Here is a 21,325-nt window from a genome sequence, read left to right on the forward strand (position 1 = left end):
GGGCATGACTGTGTCTGACTGTCAGCCAGCCCAGCTCTCAGGAAACGGGGACAGAATGGTCAGGAGTCCAAGACCAGCCTGGGCTACAAAGAGAGGTTCTACTTCAAAGAAACAGTAATAGGGCTGGAGAGATGGCTTAGCAGTTAAGCACTTGCCTGTGAAGCCTAAGGACCCCAGTTCGGGGCTCGATTCTCCAGGACCCACGTTATCCAGATGCACAAGGGGGCACATGCGTCTGGAGTTCGTTTGCAGTGGCTGGAAGCCCTGGCGTGCCCATTTTCTCTCTCTCTATCTGCCTGTTTCTGTCCTGCCACTCTCAAATAAATAAATAAAAATGAACAAAAAAATTTAAAAAAATAGTAATAATGATGATAACATTTTAAAAAATATTTTATTTATTTGAAAGAGAAAGAGGGAGGAAGGAAAGAGAAAGAGAGAGAGAGAGAGAGAGAGAGAGAGAGAGAGAATGGGTGCATCAGGGCCTTCAGCCACTGCGAACAAACTCCAGACGCATGCGCCACCTTGTGCATGTGGCTTGTGGGGGTCCTGGGGAATTGAACCTTGGACCTTTGGCTTTGCAGGCAAGCGCTTTAACTGCTGAGCCATCTCTCTAGCCCTGAGATCATCTTTAAATGCAGCTATAATCAATTTAAGGAAAACTCTGAATCAATAATTACGAAGTATGCCACTATTTTATGTATAAGTGAAAAAGAAGGAAAAATGCTAATTAGAAATTCTCACCTTAGCCATGTTAAAATGAGAAAAAGCAACCCTTATGCCAGACTTCTCGTGGATTGGAGACCCTACAGTGCAGCCCAGGCACTGTAACCTGACCTTAGATTTCCAGTCCTGGGGACCACGGCAGCCCTGTTCCTTAGGGGAAAGGGACCTTTGGCAAATCGTTTCACCTTCCTGTGCACTCATGCATTCTTCACAAATTGTACCTCTCTGCTATTAATAATGCTTACTTCTCACCATATTGTTGAGAGGACTAAATATGACCTTGTTCTTGCATCTGGTATGTGCCTAGCACATGTTAGCAGTCTCATTCCCTCTGTCACAATAATTCTTGCAGGAGTGGAATTAAGAAGTTAACAAATCTTAAATGCCTTCACTTAATCTGAATGAGTTCACCCAGTCTCAGTTGCCAAACCTTTAGACACTGTTTGAAATCAGTGGTAATGGCACTGCTTCCTGAGTGCCTTCATTGTCTAGAAACAACATGAAATCATCTTCTAAGATGGAGTCAAAGCGCCTTCCTAAGCTGCAGAGCAGCACAGCTCCAAGGAGCCAGCGATGACTCAGACACAATGGATGATAGTTTGCATATTGCTTTGCATGACATTTGCATGTTCCTGGTTCATTTTTGCTTCAAGTGAAAATCCGCCCACCATCTGCTTCTTTGCTGCCTGCCCCCGCCCCCCAAGAGTCCTAGGTGTTGAGTTGGCTGCTTTTGTAGGGGTGGGGAAATAAAGTAACGAGCAAGCCTCACACAGTGACTGCGTGTGCCTGGATGGCTGGTGTGCTCAGGGGAGGCGGGAAGGGTGGACCAGGCCACTGTGGATGTCAGCCGCACCAATGAGGACCAACCAAGCCCTAGCATGGCTACTGACTCCAACAGTCCCAGGCAGCACTTCCTGGCCCCTCAGCATCCTTATGCCTGAGGGCAAATCAGATGACACACAGATGTGTGGCCTAGGAAATAGCTTGAGGCTTTTCCTTTTGTCCTGTGACCCAACACCCACAGTGAGTCTGTCCCTTCTTTCCAGCCTGGCTGAGAAGGGGAGCACCTATCTAGACTTGGGTGTATTTCTTCTTTGGCGTCATGTTTTGGAGTACCTTCTCACTTTGATTAAATGCATGATTTTTCTTTGATCTCTGAGCCCTCCACTCTTGTCTGTTCTGTGTCCAGTCTGCCACGTGTGTGTAGAACTGCTCCAGCCTTTTCCTAGATACCCTTTCCCCTAAATAATCTTCCAAATTATAATTTTCCCTAAATAAACTCAATAATTTACAACTAAAAATATAGTTTGAGACTACCAGCAGCTTCCCAGTCAACTCAGAGGAAAGCTCCTCTTTTCCTGAGTGTGAATAATTATGAAGGAGGGAACATATAACAAAGATTTATTTTCACTCTCAAAATTGTCAAGATTTAAACACATGACAATTACTATCAAGCAATAAAAACATTAACAATGAATCAGGGCCCTATTACCAGAATCTTATCAGTTCTAGTCACCCCAAGGCTTTGGATTCCTGACTGCTTGCCCACAAGTGACGGACCCACGTTCCCACAGATATGAAAAGCGAACTTAATAGCTCTTTCATGGGAATAACATTTTTATAAACTCAAACACCCATAATATACTATCAGTATATAAAGTAGGCAAGGATCCTATAAGATGATGTCAGGTATCTATTGTTTGTTTGAGAAGGGGGAGGGAGAGAATGGGTGCGTGAGGGCCTCAAGCCACTGCAAATGAACTCCAGACATGCGCATCTGGCTTATATGGGTACTGGGGAATCAAACCAGGATCCTTAGGCTTTGCAGGCAAGTGTCTTAACTGCTAAGCCATCTCTCCAGCCCCTCAAGTATCTAATGTTTATAAGACAGCTGCAAAAAATCCTCTTAGTAAGTAAGTATCCTACAAACAATCCTTTAGCTATCACATAAAAATACCACTTCTTATTGTTCTTAGGATTCTATATGAATTATGACTCCTGTGAGGACAGCAAACCCCATAAAGCCAGAAGCACAGGGTGGTGCATGTGTATGGAGTTCGTTTCCAGCAGCTGGAGGGCTTGGCACGTCCATTCTCTCTCTCAAATAAATGAATAAAATATTTGAAAAATTTCAATAACTGGCGTCTAAGAACTATTTTAGCTAATATAATTTTCTGAAAGTGTCACCCTGTATGTAGGATCATCCTTAGCATTCCAGAGATTTTCGACATGATCTAGTTCAATAACAATAATATAATGAGGAAATGAAGGTCTAGCCTGAAAATTGACACTCAAGGTAGGAAAATGGCAAAGGCTTAACAGATGAACACTGGGACTGCCATGTCCCTGGGCATGTTGGTTGTGGATGCACACGCCGTCGCATGGGTAGGAGGTGGCTCAGTTAAGGAGCTTGGATCTTTGAAGAAAAGGATGTAATTGAAAATATGGGAGAGGCACTGAAGGATAATCTGCCCAGGGCTATTCTGGACGCAGAAGTGGAGTCACCTTCTGTGTGTCACGTCACCTGGAAAGCGCTGCCTTCCCTGGAAGAGCGGGCGGGGCCTGAGGCTTAGCTGGTGCTCAGTCGCTTCCTGCGGCCTCAGCCGGGCTGGGGAAGCACACGCACTTGACAGGACAGGAGCTACACAATGGCAGGCGGGGAGTGCCAGCGTGGCCTCCGGGTCATCGGTCCAGGTTTGCTCACCCAGAACCGAAAGGAGTCGCCTCCTTCGTGAACAACGTGGATCCACAAGAACGGACCAAGGGGGCAGACTCTGCCCCTCCACACGTGGTTACACGCTCTTGATGTCTGTGTAGAGTCTGTGTATATTCTGCTAAGCTCTTGGGCATGAAGGGTAGGAAGGTGTAGCAGAGGTGCTGCCCTCCATTTGCCCACCCTGAGGACACAGCTTGGCCTTGACTCTGGCCAGGCAGGCTCACCCCACCAGTGGAATCCCAGGGCTCTACCAAGGGGGCACCCGAAAGGGAATTTCCTCAATGCTTCCTGTAGCTGCGGCCTAGAGGCCCTGCATTCGTGGACTGCCTCTGGTCCCTGTGGGCCCAGGTGGCCAGCTCCTTCCTGGGCTGTTCTAGCGTCAGCTCTCCTCCACCTCTTCATCTGCTGTTGTCACTTTAGGGGATCCTGGGTAACAGGAGCTATGGAATAACACCTATCTTAAACACATTTCTATTTACTGGTAAAACTTCACACTTAAACTTGAGATATTGTACATATAAAGCAGAAAATCCACATGTTCTTTTAAATAAATAGATCTTTGCAAAGCACGCGTTTTCAAACCTCATAAACTGCTACCTTGGCAGGGAAAGATCAGCAGGACCAGAATGCATATGGGGGAACAGAGGAGACCCCGCCGCCCCCCACAAGCGCAGGTCTCCTTTGGGTAAGTGAAAGTTAGGATGATCTTCCTGATTGACTCAAGAGGGCCAGTCTTTCAGAGACAGTAGCAACAAAATTAGTTAGGGACAGAGAAGGGCACGCAGGTGAGGATCAGGCCTGAAGAAGGGCCAAAGCGGGTTTGCTCAGGGCTTTGGGGTGGGGCCTAGCAGGACAAGAGAATCTCCCCTAAAGGCAGCCACTGGGAAATCATTCATCCCTGTGCTTACAGCCTTCTGTTTTTGCTACTTCCAGAACATTCAGTCTTGAGGGAAAGGTCCTGCTATGCAGCTATTTTGTTACTAGAGAGACAGAAATGTGCAATATATATCTAAGAACATTTTTTTTTTCAAAAAGACTTGAACATTTCCCACACCAATACTGACAAGGCATCAATATTGAAGAAGTATTGTTTCTTTAAAACACCCAAATTTATCTTCTTTCCTTGCAGTACTGGACAAAGTAAGGGTTCATCACTTGGCCAAAATTCCTTTTAGCTGAACCTGGACTTGATGACTGTAGCCTTTTAAGGCATATGCATGAAAGGCGAAACTCCTGGGCTCCTGGGAGGAGAATGCAGTCTCTGAGCGGAAGTGTTGCAGGGGAGCATCTGCCAGGTCTTCCTCCAAACAGCCACTTGATTCAAACCCCTTCCTCCCCCTCCCCCTCACCACTCCTAAAACCCTAACGAATGTGAGGTATATATGAACTGTTACTATGAACAGGTCAGACTGCCTTTACCTTTTTGTTTTGTTTTTTTTCAAGGTAGGGTGTCACTCTAACCCAGGCTGGCCTGGAATTCACTATGTAGTCTCAGGGTCACCTTGCACTCATAGCAAATCTCTTACCTCTGCCTCCCAAGTGTTGGGATTAAAGGTGTGCGCTACCAGGCCTGGCAGAGAGAGGGAGAAAATGGGTGCACTAGGGCCTTGAACCATTGCAAATAAACTCTAGATGTATGCACCACTTTGTGCATCTGGCTTTATGTGAGTACTAGGGAATCAAACTTGGGTCGTTAGGCTTTACGGGCAAATGCCTTAACTGCTGAGCCATCTCTCCAGCCCCTGCCTTTACCTTTTAACAGCAGCCTAATATTATCCTTCAATGCAGGTTTTTTTGTTTTTTTTTTTTCGAGGCAAGCCCAACAGACTGGACTTTCTTTTTCTCTTTCTTTCTTTTTATTTTAGAGAGTTACAGCACCAGGGCCTCAGCCACTGTGATCAAACTCGAGGCTTGCGCCACCTGCTGGGCACGTGTGACCTTGCGCTCGCCTCACCTTTGTGCATCTGGCTTATGTGGGATCTGGTGAGAGATTGAACATGGGTTCTTAGGCTTTGTAGGCAAGTGCTTACACTGCTAAGCCATTTCTCCAGCCCAGACTGGTCTTTTTTAATGAGGGAAAGAGCAAGAGTGAGAGCGAGAGAGAAAGAGAGAGCCACTGTAATCAAACTCCAGACACATGTGCCACCTTGTGTGTCTGGCTTATGTGGGATCTGGGGAGTCAAGCATGGGTCTTTAGGCTTCACAGGTAAGCATTTTAACCACTAAGCCACCTCTCTTGCCCACTTCAATACATTTTTATTAGGATGTAAGAGGCTCATACTTCTCAATATCCAACCCCAAAATGGTCGGCTCCCAATATATTTAGGATTTCATTAAAGTTTATAACTTAGATTTGCAGCCACCTGGCTGGTGGAGGTGTCACTGGGGGGATCTTAGGGTCCAGCCGTAAGGTATAGTGGTGGATTTGAAATTCCAGTCTAAAGATATCCAGAGTGCTTGAGTTCTTCCTGGAGTGCCTGAAGTGTGCTTGCCTGTGCTCCTGGAGTCGCTTTTGGTTTTTCTCTCTCTGTGTTTGGTCCTGTGAAGGCAGGCCAATTTCTCTTGCCATTATGGAACTTCCCCTGGATCAGTAAGCTTCAATAAATATACCTTGGTTTGGAAGTTCATCCCAGCAACTTTGAAGCAGTCTATTACACAAACCAAATTATTTCATTTCTAATCATTTAACTTTTTTTTTCTTGTTTTTGTTCTTTTTTAAGGTAGGGTCTCACTCTAGCCCAAGCTGACCTGGAATTCACTATGTGGTCCCAGGCTGGCCTCAAATTTCAGGTGATCTTCCTATCTCTGCCTCCCGAGTGCTGGGTTTACAGGCGTGCACCACTATGCCCTGCTGTCATTTAGCTTTTAAAAAATTAATTATGAACTTTACGTTTGAACAAGTGGCAAATTTGTCATATTCCCCTCAGGTCATCTTCTGATAGCCCCTCTCCCCTCTCCATTCCTAGTCATTAAGGGTCCTCCTCAGTGGGGTCATTGGTGCGCATCATGGGGTCATGAAGGCATCTCATTTCATTTTTTAAAAGAGAAAGTAAAAATGATCAGAAAGCATCAGACGTTACTAAAACCAGGCAGAGTATTTTCTTACCTGCTGTCCCCGGCATTGGCCACATACAGCTTCCCCAAAAGGCAAACCACAACGAGGGCTGTGCAGCCACCAGATATATTATATGAGCTCCTCTCACGTTCTATCTGGAGGTCCTGGGGAAGAGAAGGGAGTTAGTGCTGGGTTGCACAGAATTTGTATCCAAGGCTTTCTGACCCTCACTCCCTTGAGACAGTCCTATGAGCATCCACCTGAGGAAGGGACACAAAACTCTCAGTACCAGCTCACCCGCCACCTGAGGAGATCTCTGAAGAAGACACGACACAAATCTAGCACATATTATCCCATCTGCAAACCAGAGACAGGAAACAAAGAACAGCGAGCAGACATGCCAGGCAAATGTGAGGATAAAATGTAAATTGTATTAAAATCTCACTTATTGAAAATGTAGTACATATGGACAAGCCTGAGCTGGCAGGTGGAATAGGGTAAGAGTCTGAGAAATCCACATACTTTGACATAGATATGTTTGAAACTCCAAGGAATCAAGTAAAGTTTCTTTTACGGCTAGATGAAAGAGGTGACTTAAAAGAACTGTCTTCTGGGGCTGGAGAGATGGCTTAGCAGTTAAGCGCTTGCCTGGTGAAGCCTAAGGACCCCTTCAAGGCTCAATTCCCCAGGACCCATGTTAGCCAGATGTATAAGGGGGCACACATGTCTGGAGTTCGTTTGCAGTGGCTGGAGGTCCTGGCGTGCCCATTCTCTCTCTCTCTCTCTCTCTCTGCCTCTTTCTCTATCTGTTGCTCTGAAATAAATAAATGAAAATAAAACAAAACTTAGAAAAAAGAACTGTCTTCTGTTTGGCACAGGCAGCCGTCAACCCATGACTTACAGATCAAATACGTGAGCTTATGAACTCTGCTCCAACTTTCCCTCCTCTCATAGCCACTAGTTCACGGTGGGGACACATTCCTAATGTGTTACAAGAGCCAACACTGACTACATGACATTACATTACATGGGGCAGTGTGCTAAGCACTTTGCAAGAAGAATCCCATGATATCTTCAGCATCACCAACATTAACCTCATTGTTTAGATGCAGAGATGTGAGTAGACTGTCCATGTTTACCTGGCTAGAGAATGGATCCCAACATGGTTCTTCTCCAAACCCTATGTTACCTGCCACCTCATGAGGCACCCTCAAGAAAATTGAAAACAGACCAGTGCTCTCTTGACAGGCATACAACATCAAGACAGATGCCTCTTGAGAATTCTGTTAGTGACTGAAGTGAGAGTTCCGTGTCCTCAGGAACAAAGGCAGTGAGAGCCTTGCTAACTCCCACTGGGGCAGAGTGAGAGAGGAGGATTGCTGGGGGGATTAAACTAGATCGCAGTTGGCAGGGTGGAGCCTAGCAGGTCATGGGGCTCCTTCCCACAACCTGGAAGCTTCACAATTGAGAGCAGTGATTATTCTTGCTCACTTTAGACTCTTCATATCTACACAGAACCAGGTAAACAGTAGCTAAATAAGTGCCTGTTAAATGGAGAAGGAAAGAAATACACTTAAAAAATGTCTGGGTTCCCAAACCATCTCCTTACTCCCTTACCTCCACTTTAACTTGGGAAATGGATTCCAGCCTACCAGGCAAATGCTCACTGAACTGCTGATGAGGTGGACTTCTTGCTGAGTGGGATGCAATAAGTGGACAAGAATAAGGGACTGGGGCAGGAGGCTCTAGGGTTAAAGAGTGGGGGACATGGATGGCAGTTGGAGGGGACTGTCACAGGAAGAGGGAGGAGAAAGAAGACATTAGAATTTTTGAAACTTCCAGGATATAAAGTAGAACCAACAACCCTTTTGTGGATAGTTTGTAATATTTTTTTTTTTGCATTTAAATAACTCATATAAAGATGTTATGGTACTTGGACATTTCTCATATAATAAATTTCATAAATGGTATATCCAAGTTCACATCTAAATTTACTATTTTTAATATATTAGAAATAACCACTCTAGCTATAGAAATTATCCTTTGCCAGCTACAATCAATATTTGTTTGAAGTCTGACTTAAAGGTAGGGTAGATTTTATTAAAAATTCTTTAAGCATCCAAATACTATGACAGGCTCCAGGGAAGTATTGGTGTAATCCAAAAGGGAGAACTCTTGTAATACAGAAAGTCCATGTTTAAGAGCTGTCCACAGCAAAGAATTCTCCTGGGATTCAGGCAAACAAGATTATTCTGTGCTGTAGCTGGGGGTATTACCATGGTTTCTAGTATAAAGGTGTCTGATTTTAAAGTGATTTAATCCTGGGAGAAAATGAAGACAGTGTTCAATGGCAAGTTGCACTGTCCCAAGAGCTGACGCTTCCCTTCACTGTCAGGAGAAGCATTCCCCCAGTCTACTCACTCACACCTTAGTAGAGAGCAGCGTGGCTTCATTTTCTTTTTCTAATTCATGTCATTCCTTCTTTTTGCTTTCTACATTTCAACTCCCTCTCCTCTGAGGCTCCCTTCTAATAAAGAATGCTGTTTAATAGTATTTATTATAGAGTGGACTGAAGTCTAACTCCTCCTTACTTCAAGAAACTGCTGATCCCTGCATGTTCAGCCCCCTCCTCCACATTTGTGTGGTAATATACATGCACCTGCACACATTAATTACAACTGTGTTTTCTGCTAGACTGGTGACCAGGATTTGAAAGCCGTATCTTTGCAGAATTCATCCCCCTGAAGAATTCACTGACATTAAAACATACTCTTCCATTTCGTCTAAAGCTGTGTGCAACTAGAACAGATTCTAAAAATAATTGCTTTTCTCCCCTCCTCCCTAGAAACTAAAATAGCACATTTATTTTTTTCCTACATACACCACCTACTCCTCTTTAAAAGAAATTTCACAAAATCTTCATACTGAAGGGAACGTTAGAGGACCATCTGGGTGGTTCTTTCACTACCAGATTAAGCACGATAAATGAAGTCAATAAAGATATATTTACCATGGAGTTAACTGTTTTCCCCCTCAAACCCTCAATCTTTCAAATTAGCTTAAGCTTTTTACACTTTAGGTAAAAAATAAAATAAAAATAAATGACTATTTTTTAAGCCTTCAAGTTTTAGGTATATTTTTTTACAAACCAATGTGATTATAAGCAAAGTGCCTACTGCTCTGTGTTAAGCAACAGCTCATGGACTATTTCCCCATTTCAGCTGTCGGTGAATTCCATGGCATATGTCTAGAAGAACTTACGAGCAAAACACATCCACATAAGTCATCCCGGTCAAGTACAGTCTAAAGGATTGTTTTCATGACTCTTATGGCTCATGAGTCCATGAGATGACTGACTTATCTGTCATCTCAATCCAGTGTCCAGTCCTGAAAATCCAAGGCAACCTTTGGCAACTGCTTAAATATTATGCTGAAGTTAGGCTTGTCTTGGAATCAACGAGAAAACCCAAATTTTAAGACTTGAGATTTTTCTCTGCTTGTGCTGCACGGAGTAGGAGCAGAGAAAGCACAGGGACGTACGTGTGTGTGTGTGTGTGTGTGTGTGTGTGTGTGTAAAGAGACTCATTCCCCAAGACAGCCCTGCAAAGAACTATACTGTAATGTGGTCCTCCGGCCTCCGAGCTGCTGCAGCTCCAGGGTCAGCCTTTGTTTCCTACCAGTTCCAGGTTGCAGTAGCAATGGGTGGAAGAAAGGGTGAGCTGGGGAGTTTGAATAGAACCTGGAAGCCCCCCTCACTGAGTTCAAATGTGGCTGTGAGCACACTGCTAATAGTGTCAGTCACAAATAATAAGATGCTGCATGGTTTTAGTATCCAGGTCTCATCCTGCATCCTGTTTCATTCTGAGAACAAGGCCATCTGCCAGCCAGGCAATGAGTTAAAAAATAAATTAATTAATAAATAAAAGCACTGCCTAATATTGCCACCTGCTGGCTGCTGTGGAATTACATGCTCATTCCTTTCTAAAGGAACTTCCTGTTCCAACAACAAAAAACCCACATAACAAAACTCAGATTTAAAAAAACCTAAGATCTCAATTTATCATTGTTATACTAATTAAAATGGCAGGATTAGGCTGCAGAGATGGCTTAGTGGTTAAGGCATTTGTCTGAAAAGCCAAAGGACCCTGGTTCAATTCTCAAGGACCCACATAAGATGCACAAGGTGCTGCATGCATCTGGAGTTTGTTTGCAGTGGCTGGAGGCCCTGGTGTGCCCATTAATTCTCTCTCAAATAAATAACAAATAAAAATGTTTTTAACAATGGCAGGATTGACAAACTAGGAATTAGATTTGTATTCAAGTTCACCCTGTCTTAACAGTCACTATTTCTATGGCTTTCACCACCAAAGCCAAGTGGCATGGTATTCCCAACCATTTACCACTAACAGGAAGATGTATGGTAGTTTCACAAGTTAAAAGGTTGCCATTTAATCTTCCTTCCAAAAAACCCAGACTTGTAGAATATTCCTCACTGTGACACAGAATTTATACCCATACTGAAATGGAAGTAGGTTGAGGATTCTGAGAATCTAGCTATGTCCAGAACTGAAATCCTAGTTGATAGGCCAAAAGGCTAACCTCTGCTGACCTTGTTCTGATTCCGAGGAGAGCAAAGGCCTCAAGAAAATATCCCAGAGAAGGGACTGACTTCTCCCATGAGCCCGAAGTAAATTCAGCTATTCCTTTGTGAGAGCAAGGAAGGATGTGGAATTTGACATTAGTGTTCAGGACAATTTATCCTATTTATACCTATCATCCTGGCCCTGAAAGTGCCTAAACATAACAGGTGGTAAAACTTAGCCACTGAGCTAAGCACTGTTACAAGGCATTGTTGGAGCCGGAGCTGAACTCAAAAAGTTGGAGATAAGAAACTTGGCATTTAAAAAGTCCCAAAACATTGTTTTGGGACAGGAATATTCAAAATCTATTACTGAGAGAGGAAGGGAAGGAAACATATTGTATGAGTTGGCAAACGGCCTTTTAGGCTATTGTTTTGAAAGTTACATGATATAATTACTACACTGTCAGTTCTGAAGCTCATCCCAAGCAAAGAGCAGTTAAATTCCTGAAATTCTGTTCCTTTAGGAAGCCATGGCTTGTTTTCCATATTATATACAGGAAGAATTTATTCACTACCTTCTCACTTGGAAGGAAGATCCCAGATGAGATACAACAAGGGGGCTGCAGGGGTAAACGTGGGGACAGTATGCACAGGAAGTATTACAGGCCAGTGGTCACAGGTCACCTTTCCCATCAGCCTCGCACTGGGCAGGTAACCTGAGGATCAAAGATGAACGCCACATTCCAGAGAAGCTTAAGGCATTTGATATAAGTGCCACCATCTCTTCTGATTCAAGGCAGGGTTTTCTCTCTTCTCTTAGGCTATATTTTGTACACAATATGCTCCCTAGAAATAGGTACAGCCTATTCTGGTATATAAATACACACACACACACACACACACACACACATACACACATTCACATCATGTGTAAGTATAAATGTTCCAGATTTAAGGTCCACCTTTGACTCATATCTTTGGTGTTATCTGAAGGAATACTAATTATAAAATTGAGCTTCATAAATACTAGTGATTTAGAAAAGCATTTTATTGAGGAGAAAGATGGAGACAGGGAATCCAAGAAACACTGACTCCACCCTGTTGAATTACTACAAAGGAAAACCCCATGCAGGGGTGAAAGAGATGCTCAAATTTAAGGGTACTGTATGTGACATTCTGCATCAGGAGGGATAGCTAGAGAGATGCCATCAGTGACACTTAGGTGCTGGTCCCCAGGAACTTCACGTCTAGGGGTTAACAGTGAGAGAAAGCATGAGAGCAGGAGGGGAAGTGCTTCGGTGAGCATCCTAGTTGATAATGAATGTTCCAATTTCAGAAGATCAGAGTGGCACGGATCCTGTCACATCTAAGGAACATGTAGAAAGAAACAGGAACTAGTTCAAAAGCGTCTCCCTAGGGCATGCACGCACACGTATGTGTGTGTGTGTATGTGTGTGTGCGTGTGTATATGTGTGTGTGTGTATGTATGTGTGTGTGTGTGCATGTGTGTGTGTGGGGTATGCTCTGGAATGCCTTGAGAATTCCAAAGCTGCTCCTTTCTGCAGAGGATCCTCCAAATCAGGTCACAACATAAGGACATTGGCTGCAAAAACCAAGGACCTTCAAAATACTAAATCTGAGAGAAGGAGGTAGGAAGTATTTTACATGAGTCGGTAATGGTTTTCCAGGCTGTTATTTTGGGAGTATGTGATATAATTTCTATGCTGTCAGTTCTTAAGTTTCCTCTAAGAAATCATTAGTTAAATCTTGCAGTCTACTGGGTAGATTTTTTCTATAGTCCTTGATGAAGCAAGGCAAAATGACAGTTCGTCTGTATGATTAAAGCAAACACAAGTTACCATCAGTAACACTATGGAGAATGCAAGGCAGCAGTATAATAATTTCCCTGGGGACCGCAGCTATTGAATGGCTCAGTCTCTGGCAAAGCATGAAGTATGGTCACCCTCTCACCACTGTGAGCAAAGGACTGATGTCAATTCACACTTTGTGAGGTCCACCATATGGTGTTACAACCTGGCAAGTGGTGGGCATTTGAGGGTAGAGAAACCAGTTGGGGGAAATGTCTGAAGAGGAAGCAGGGAGTGGATTTAGGAGAAACAAGTGTGGATGGGATATGGCCTAAAGCTAAAAACTTACACAGGTTGAGCATTCTAATCCTAAAGAGCCAACATTGGAAACTGTTTGAGCACTGACACAACTCAGTAAGAGGTACCCTATATCATGAAGCTTCTTGAAACTCATCAAACCTATTGTACAAAATTACTTTCAGACTATGTATATAAAGCATATATAAAACAAATGTATTTCATATTTAGACTTAAGATACTTCATTATATGTGTTCAAGTGTTGTATTTTTTAAATTTTTAAAAATTAATTACTTTTATTTAGTTGAGAGGAAGGGGGGAGAGAATGGGTACACCAGTACCTTCAGCCACTGCAAATGAACTCCAGACACATGTACCACCTCTGTATTTGTATCTGGCTTACGTAGGTCCTGGGGAACTGAACTTGGGTCCTTTGGCTTTGCAGGCAAGCACCTTAAAAGATAAGTCATCTCTCCAGCCCTATTTAAAAAACTAATTTAAATAATTTTTATTTATTTATGAGAGAGAAAAGAATGTGTGTGTGTGTGTGTGTGTGTGTGTGTGTGTATGTGTGTGTGTACGAGGGCATCTTGCTCATGCAAACGATCTCCAAATGCATGTATTGTGCATCTGGCTTTACATGGGTACTGGGGTATTGAACATAGGCCAGCAGGCTTTTGCAAGCAAGCACCTTTAACTGCTGAGCCATCTCCCCAGCCCTAAAGAGTTTTAAAGTCTGGAAAATAATAGACCAGAAACAGAGCTAAACCCAGAATACTTTTGGGTCCCAAGCATATTAGACAAGGGTACTGAATGTGTCACATCCATGTCAGTAGGTCTTACACAGCTGTATTCTGAGCTGTCTCTTCAGCTCACCCGGTGTCATTCCTCACGATGACAGATGAAGGTATGTGGATCTGGCCCATGATTTGATTCTTTGATTCTTCCCAGGGTTTCCTCAGTTCATAACACCGGGCCCCTCCCCAACATTTTCTCTCCCAGCTCTCCTCCCCATCGCTTCCCCATGCAATCCTTCTTTCATCTCCTTGCCAGATTCCCACTTCACTCTGTATTTTAACCCCCTCAAAGCGCTTCCCGCTTCGACTTTGTTTGTTGAGTACCCGCCTTTGTCTATTTTATTCCTGTACAAATCAGGCTGCAGTTCTCAGCAAATTTTTATTGATAGAATGAATTACGTAAAACTGAAAAAAAAAATTGCGGTGACCACTGTTCCCAAGAAAAATTTCAGATAATGAACTACCTAAAACTCGGGGAAAAGACGATGAAAAGGTAAGCCTGCGCTCCTTGTTAGGTATTTTTCTGAATGACTCACCTCAGACTATTGTGGAGACTTGAGTAAAAAAACAAAAGCAAAAACAAAAACGTGATATTGCCCTCTAGTGGTCAAAATCGAGAATGCAGCAGCTCCAAGGTCCTGCTGTCCTAGCAATGAAGTGAAAATCCCAGTTTCCCTCATTTTCCACTTCCAGTGTGTAAACTGAACTTTTCTCTTATTGCAGGGAAGCCCACTGTCAGATCCGCCCCTCCGTTAGAAAGTCAGTATTCTGAGCACCACGAAGTGTCTAGGAAAACTTATCGACATGAGAGTTTCTCAGACTAATTTACACAGAGCCTCCTTAGGAGTCAACTTTCCTTCCTTGATTCCCTTTTCTCCTAAAGCCTTCAGCTGCAGGATTGCAGGCTGTAGACACTCCCGAGAAACGGGGGGCACTGCAAACCACTCCTAAACAAAGAATGACTATGTGTGACTGGGGCGGGGGGCGGGGTGGAAATCAAGTGAGGGCAAGTGTGAATACTAGACAGATGGAAATGTGAGGTGTGAACATAGTGAAATAGTTTTTCCTTGCGATGTTCACTGTTATTTACTGTTTTCCTCTTATTCCCACACCCGTGATGTCTTAAGATCCTGGAAGGAGCGAGGTGAACATTAACTTCTGGCGAGAAGCTTCTCTCTGCTCAGCAGCTGGCCAACACCTTCTCATCTCGGGGGTTTTAAGGGCACTTCCGGCCCCCTTGCCTTACTCGGGCTCTTATGAGCATCTATAAGTATCACTTTATCTGGAGGCAGGCTGAGGCACCGGAAGAAAATCTTTTCAATAAGGAACATCTCAGAGGTGAGGGCAGGTCACGTTAACAAAGTCAAGGGGGGCTGAGTCCCCCTGGCCCGGTCCCCTTGGATTGCACTGCACAAAACAGCCAGTCGAACCAGGCAAAGCAAATGACCCTCGGATGGCTACCCAGTGCTGGGCCCTGCTCCGGACCGTGGACCACACTGCCCGCCGGGGTTTGGAGAGCTGGCCTCGGAGGCTGTCTGGGTAGGAAGGTGGGTTCTGAGCCCTTAACATCGCGTCTGCAAACACCCGGGCTTCGCACGCACGTGCCGGGCAGACGGCAGCCACGCGCACAGCTCACCCTTCAATTGCGCTGAGCCGTACCAGCTGGCGCCAACGGGACTCTGATGAAACGAGAGCGGCAAGGCCTGCCTTTAATAAGCCCCCGGCCTATGTTGTTATTTTTTTTATTTTTTTATTTTTGTGGGCACTCATGCCAGGAACCGTGCCCTGCTGCCAACTCCGAGTCGGTTGGAGAAGGGAGACGGGAAGGTGGCGGCGGGCTCTCGGGACTCCTTGCCAAGGCGCGGGGTTCGGGGTACCTACCATCTCCTTGAAGGCGCTCTCCAGGGCGCCGACGACCAGGCCCTCGTGGGGGATCTTCTTCTCGGTGAAGAAGCGCGTGGGCGGCGTGCTGGGGGAGCCGGGGGCGCCCACGCCTCCGCGCAGCGACGCGGCCCGGGTCAGCGCGCGCCCGTGGGCCGGCGTGCCCTCGGCCTCCTCGCCCAGGCAGGTGGGCGGCAGCACGGCCGAGTTCTTCAGGATGTCCACGAGGTCCTGCAGCTGCTGCGTGATGTGATGCTGCAGCAGGTGCGACGCCACCACGGCCGCCCCCGAGCCCGCGTGGCCGTCAAACAGCGCCCAGTAGTGGCAGGAAACGCCCTCGGCCTCCTGCGGAGAGAGGGGAGCGCAGCGACAGGTAAGGGGCGCGGGGCTCAAGCTGACCGCCTGGCTGGCGGTCTTTGCTACGAATAGTTGGCATCCAGACCTGGCGGAAATGTTCAGTCAGCACTGGTCCCCAGGTTAGTCACTGCCCTTACCCAACACACCCCAGGGGTACGGTGGTCCCTACCTCGCCCCACCGGTCTCCTGCTGAAGGGAAGAGATTGTGATAAAATCCCACACAGTCGTCCTGCAGAACGTCAATTGCAACCCCAGACAGGTTTGGCCTGGAGTCTCTGGAGAAATGCCCTTTCTACAAGTAGTAACTATGTCCATTTTTTCTCATTGAGGGCCTCTGCATTCTTAAACTGTCCCATATCTTTGGTCTACATACTGAGTTATTTTTAAATTATTTATTTATACGTGTGTGCATGCGTGTGTGCACACCAGTCTCTTGCCACAGCAAACGGATGCCTGCTAGGCTTTATGTAGGTAGCTGGGGAATTGAACTTGGGCTAGCAGGCTTTGCAAGCAAGTGCCTTTAACCAGCAAACCATCTCTCCAGCCCCAGTGATTTCTTTTTTAAACGATATTTTATTTATTTATTTGCAAGCATAGAGAGAAAGAGGAAAAAAAGAAAGGGAGGGGGAGAGAGGGAGAGAATAAGTATGGGCAAACGAGGGCCTCCTCTTGCTGCAAACAAACTTTAGCAGCATGCATAACTTTGTGCATCTGGCTTTACGTAGGTACTAGGGAATTGAATTTGGGCCAACAGGCTTTGCAATAAATGTCTTTAACTTCAGAGCCATCTTCCTAGCCCCAACATCCTGTATTCTTTTTTTTTTCAAGGTAGGGTCTCACTTTGGCCCAGGCTGACCTGGAATTCACCATGTAGTCTCAGGGTGGCCTCGAACTCATGGCAATCCTCTTACCTCTGCCTCCCGAGTGCTGGGATTAAAGGCGTGCACCACCACGCTCAGCCTGTATTCTTAAGGTATGTTATTTTCCTAAACCTGGAGTCCATTCCAGTCCTTACAATGCCCTAATGACTGGGTGGGAGGTGCGGGCTCTGGCACAGCTGGGAAGCCATCAGCCCAGTGGTACTGGTACTGATCTCTTTGCCATAGTTTGTCTCGGCGAATCTACCTTATGGTGGAGGAGGCGCCAAATGAGGCATATGACAAGTGTGAAGGTTAAGTTCTGTAGTCAACTTGGTCAGATTAGGAATGCAGTGAGAGACGTGTCTCTTGCGTGTGGGTCTGTGAGGGCCTTTCCAGGAAGGGTTACCTGACCACGAAGCCCTTCCTTCCCAGTGGGTGGCCCTTCCAGAACATGGAGCATTTTCTTTCTTTTGTCCTGCTGCCTGCGCTGCTGGCCGCTGGGTGTCTGTGGCCTGGCTCTCCCTGCTACTTGCTCTTGTGGATGTCTATGGTCTGCTGTCCTCTGAGGACACTGGATCCCAGCCTCAGGGACTGAGAAGCCACCAGGTTCTTTGACTCTGCAGCCCGCACCCAGCCTCATGGACTAAGCAGGTACTGGGTTCCCCAACTCTCCAGTCCTTACCAGGACTGCTTGGTAGGCTACTCCAATAAATCCCTTGACTACATACTCATTCTATGGGTTCTGATCCTCTGGGGAACCCTGACTGTGGAGACAAGTGACAGTTAAGTCACAGAGCACACACGCATGGGGAGCTGTCATCACTGCCACCATGTCATGATCTTCACTTCTGGGCTACAAGTCTCCACCAAGTGAGGGGCCATCCTAGAAGAGTCCTGTGCCTCTGCGAAGCTGAACGTTCTGTGCCGCAGAAACATGCATCAGTGTGGCTGAGGAAAATGGGGGAAGATCTTGGCCTTGAAGGCAGGCCAAGAAAGGTTGAGATCTCAAGAGCGAACAGGGCATGGTAATCCAGGAGGGGAGAACTCCAAGCTCCGAGATGTGGGAGAATCAGGAAGATGCTGCCTCTCCAATATCTACTCTGCTTTCTCCATACTAGCGATGTGTCCACTACACACTGTCTCCCAGACCGCCTTGCAGCTCGGTGTGGTCATGTGACACAAGGCCCAGTGAGCACCACATAGAAGCCTAATGGAAGGATGGAATGAAAAACCAACTCGACTGGCCTGGACTGCCCCCTTCCTGCTCTTGTCACAGAAAGTCCTCCTTACAAAGAAAGCTGAGGGCTGCAGACACAGGGTGACAGCAGGGGTAGGCAGGGCCCTGGGCGCTGACGGTCCTGCCTGCGTGGCCACAGGAGCTCGGCACAGCTCTGCCTCTGGGCTTCTTGTCATGGGAGCTTCATGGCGTTTGGCTAGCCATGCTTGTCCATTCTATGACAAGAGCTGAGGACATGGGAAAGGAAGGATGTGCATGTTTGTGTAAACTCCTGGAACCAGTGGCAGGCAAGCAAGGGAAAAGACAGTACAACAAAGCCAGGCGCAGAAGGACACAAGAGGAATTCTGAGTGAGCAGAAGTGAGCACAAGCTAGAACAAAACTGTCCCAGGCCAGGGCTCTGAACTCCCAGTACCTATGAATATGCTCCAGGGAGTCCAAACATCTTTTTTTTTTTTTTAAAGATTTTATTTTTAGTTATTTATTACAGTCAGAGGGAGAGAGAGAGTGAGAATGGGTGCACCAGGGTCTCTAGCCACTGTAAACGAACTCCAGATGCATGCACCGCTTATGTGGGACCTGGAGAATTGAACCTGGATCCTTGGGCTTTGCAGGCATGCGCCTTAACTGCTAAGCCATCTCTCCAGCCCGACTCCATAAATCTTTATGTTTGTAAACCCCCCAAAGTCCAATCTCTTCTCTGATCAGGACTGAATGGCAACAATGGCATTGGTGAAACCTGTACTTGTTCAAAGAATTAGTGGACTGCCATCCCAAATGCTTTTGGTTTCTGAATGTGCTCGCTGTTGCTTTGAAATTTCAGCTGTTACTAAGTCCATGACTAACTCATGTTATTGGCTGCATTAATACAGGGGTAATCCTATTACAAATATGGCTAAGTTTTTAGTGAGCTCACAAGTACATGCAATTCTATTTCCTTTTAAAATTTAAAAAGCAGATTGGGAGTTTTTCTGACATAATCCAGATATTTCCTTCAACAAGAGAAAGAATTCCAGCTATGCAGCAATGCCTAGCTGATAACATGTTGGGGATTTTAAAGCAGTCAAGAAGAAACTCAGTTGGGGACCTCTGATGGAGGGAGCCCCTCTGTGCGACAATGTTATAAAGCTGGCGCAGCATGGTGTCATAAGTACAATAAACGATTCTTGCAGCCAAACCTCGTAAGACATAATTCCTTTCACAAAAAAAGTGTGTGTGTGGTTTTCTTAAAAAACAAAACAACAACAAAAAAAACCAAAGATGGAATAATCTAGCCATGACTGATGCTGGGTCCCCAACACTCTCCATTCTTAAGGGTCCCCAGGTGATTCTAAAGACTAGCCGAAGTTGAGAATCTTGATCTTGACAGAGAGGGGCTGTTAATCACTCAGGAGAGCTACAGAGCATTCCCCAACCTCCCATTAGTGCATTAAGTGAGCTTGGGTCAGTCATTCACATCTCCCAGAACTCACCAGGCTGGAGGTGGTCATACTGTGTCCCCTAGTTCTGAAAGGGAACCTCAGGAAGGAGCGTGTGAAGTGGGCATCCACCACCAGTTCCCTTGACTCTTATTTTCACCACGGCGGCACAGCTTTATCATAAGCATCAGAAGTAGAAGAGAAAACGTGCCCGGTGCCCCAGGACTGGATGGTGAGTGTGAAATGTCGGCGCAATCCCCCAATTATGGACTAAGGGAAGGGTGTGACAGTAAGTGGAGAGGCAGGACTGTGGATATGACTCAGTGGTTAAAGGTGTCTGCTTGCAAAGCCTGCTGGCCTGGGTTCAATTCCATACTACCCATGTAAAGCCAGATGCACAAAGTGGTGTATGCAACTGGAGTTTGTTAGCAATGGCAAGAGATCCTGGCATGCCCATTCGCTCTTTCTCATAAATCAATAAAAATATTTAAGAAAAAAGAGAGACACCCTGACAGTAATCTGTGATGGAGCCATTTTTGACCCTCATAGTATGGGGATTAAAATACATATACTATGAATATGTGATGATTCATTAAAGTATATCCCCAAGGAAAGCAGAGAATTATAATGTGTAATAATGTAAAAAATAAATGTTCAAGGGCTGGAGAGATGGCTTAGCAGTTAAGGTGCTGGCCTGCAAAGCCAAAAGACCCTGGTTCAATTCCCCAGTACTTACATAAAAGCAAAGCCAGAGGCACAAGGTGGCACATGCAACTGGAGTCTGCAGCAGCTAGAGGCCCTGGCATGCTCATTCTCTCTCTATGCCTCTTTCTCTCTCAAATAAATAAATAAATAAACATAAATAAATGTGTAGCACAGTGCTGGTCAGTGAAAACACCAACGCTGAGTCCCTGGGACTTCCTCTCTCAATCAGCGTGCCGCAGCCTAGGGGACGCCAAGCAGGAGGAGGGAGCTGCCCACCTGAGACCCTCAGTGCGCACCGTGCCAGCCGAGGTGCTCAAAACGCGCCACGGGGCGGTTCCCCTTACTTCTGCCTTTCTTTCCGAAAGTGACTCCCAGTCTTGGCTCAGAGGACATCAATGGAGCCCGGCACGTGCACCTTAATTCTAGAACGCAACGGAGCTCGAGCCAGTGGGGAAGTAAGTAAAAAAAGGTGCTCGTCCTATGGGGCGCTGGCAAAGAAGGGGAGCTTCTAGACGGACCCTCGAGCGCTTCCTCTGCTGCTCCCCAAGGGTCCCCACTTCTAAGTCGGGAAGCAGAAAGCCAAGCATGAGCTTTGAAAATGGCAGCGTTTACACTCATGGCAGTTCTAGGTCTTCATCCCTCGCCCTATGAGGCTCTCCCCAGGGAGCACACAAATTTGGGGGCGGGGAAGGGAGAGTTAAGGACCTGGCAGCACCTAAGAGAAACAATGTTAGGAACCCTTTCATACTTTTAAACTTAAGAACAGAACTTAGGCTTCAATGGTACTTCTCAGAGACGGTGTGACAATGGCGCCCTCACGTGGTTGGAAGTGGGATGTGGCCATGATACGCACAAAACTCAGTTCTCCCACATTTACTACGTGATGTGG

General features: G+C 45.9%; 1 protein-coding gene across 1 annotated transcript in view; it reads right to left on the reverse strand.

Annotated features, from left to right (window-relative positions):
* Nucleotides 1-21,325, reverse strand: part of Ppm1h (protein phosphatase, Mg2+/Mn2+ dependent 1H) — a 281,291-nt gene that overhangs the window by 150,872 nt on the left and 109,094 nt on the right. Inside the window, exons 3-4 of the mRNA XM_004650050.2 lie at nt 15,861-16,205; nt 6,546-6,658 (exon numbers count right to left, since the gene is read on the reverse strand). Coding sequence (XP_004650107.1) covers nt 6,546-6,658; nt 15,861-16,205 — 458 coding nt within the window. The remainder of the gene's footprint in view (nt 1-6,545; nt 6,659-15,860; nt 16,206-21,325) is intronic.

This window comes from Jaculus jaculus, chromosome 6 (genome assembly GCF_020740685.1).
Source record: "Jaculus jaculus isolate mJacJac1 chromosome 6, mJacJac1.mat.Y.cur, whole genome shotgun sequence".
Classification (NCBI taxonomy): Eukaryota; Metazoa; Chordata; class Mammalia; order Rodentia; family Dipodidae; genus Jaculus; species Jaculus jaculus.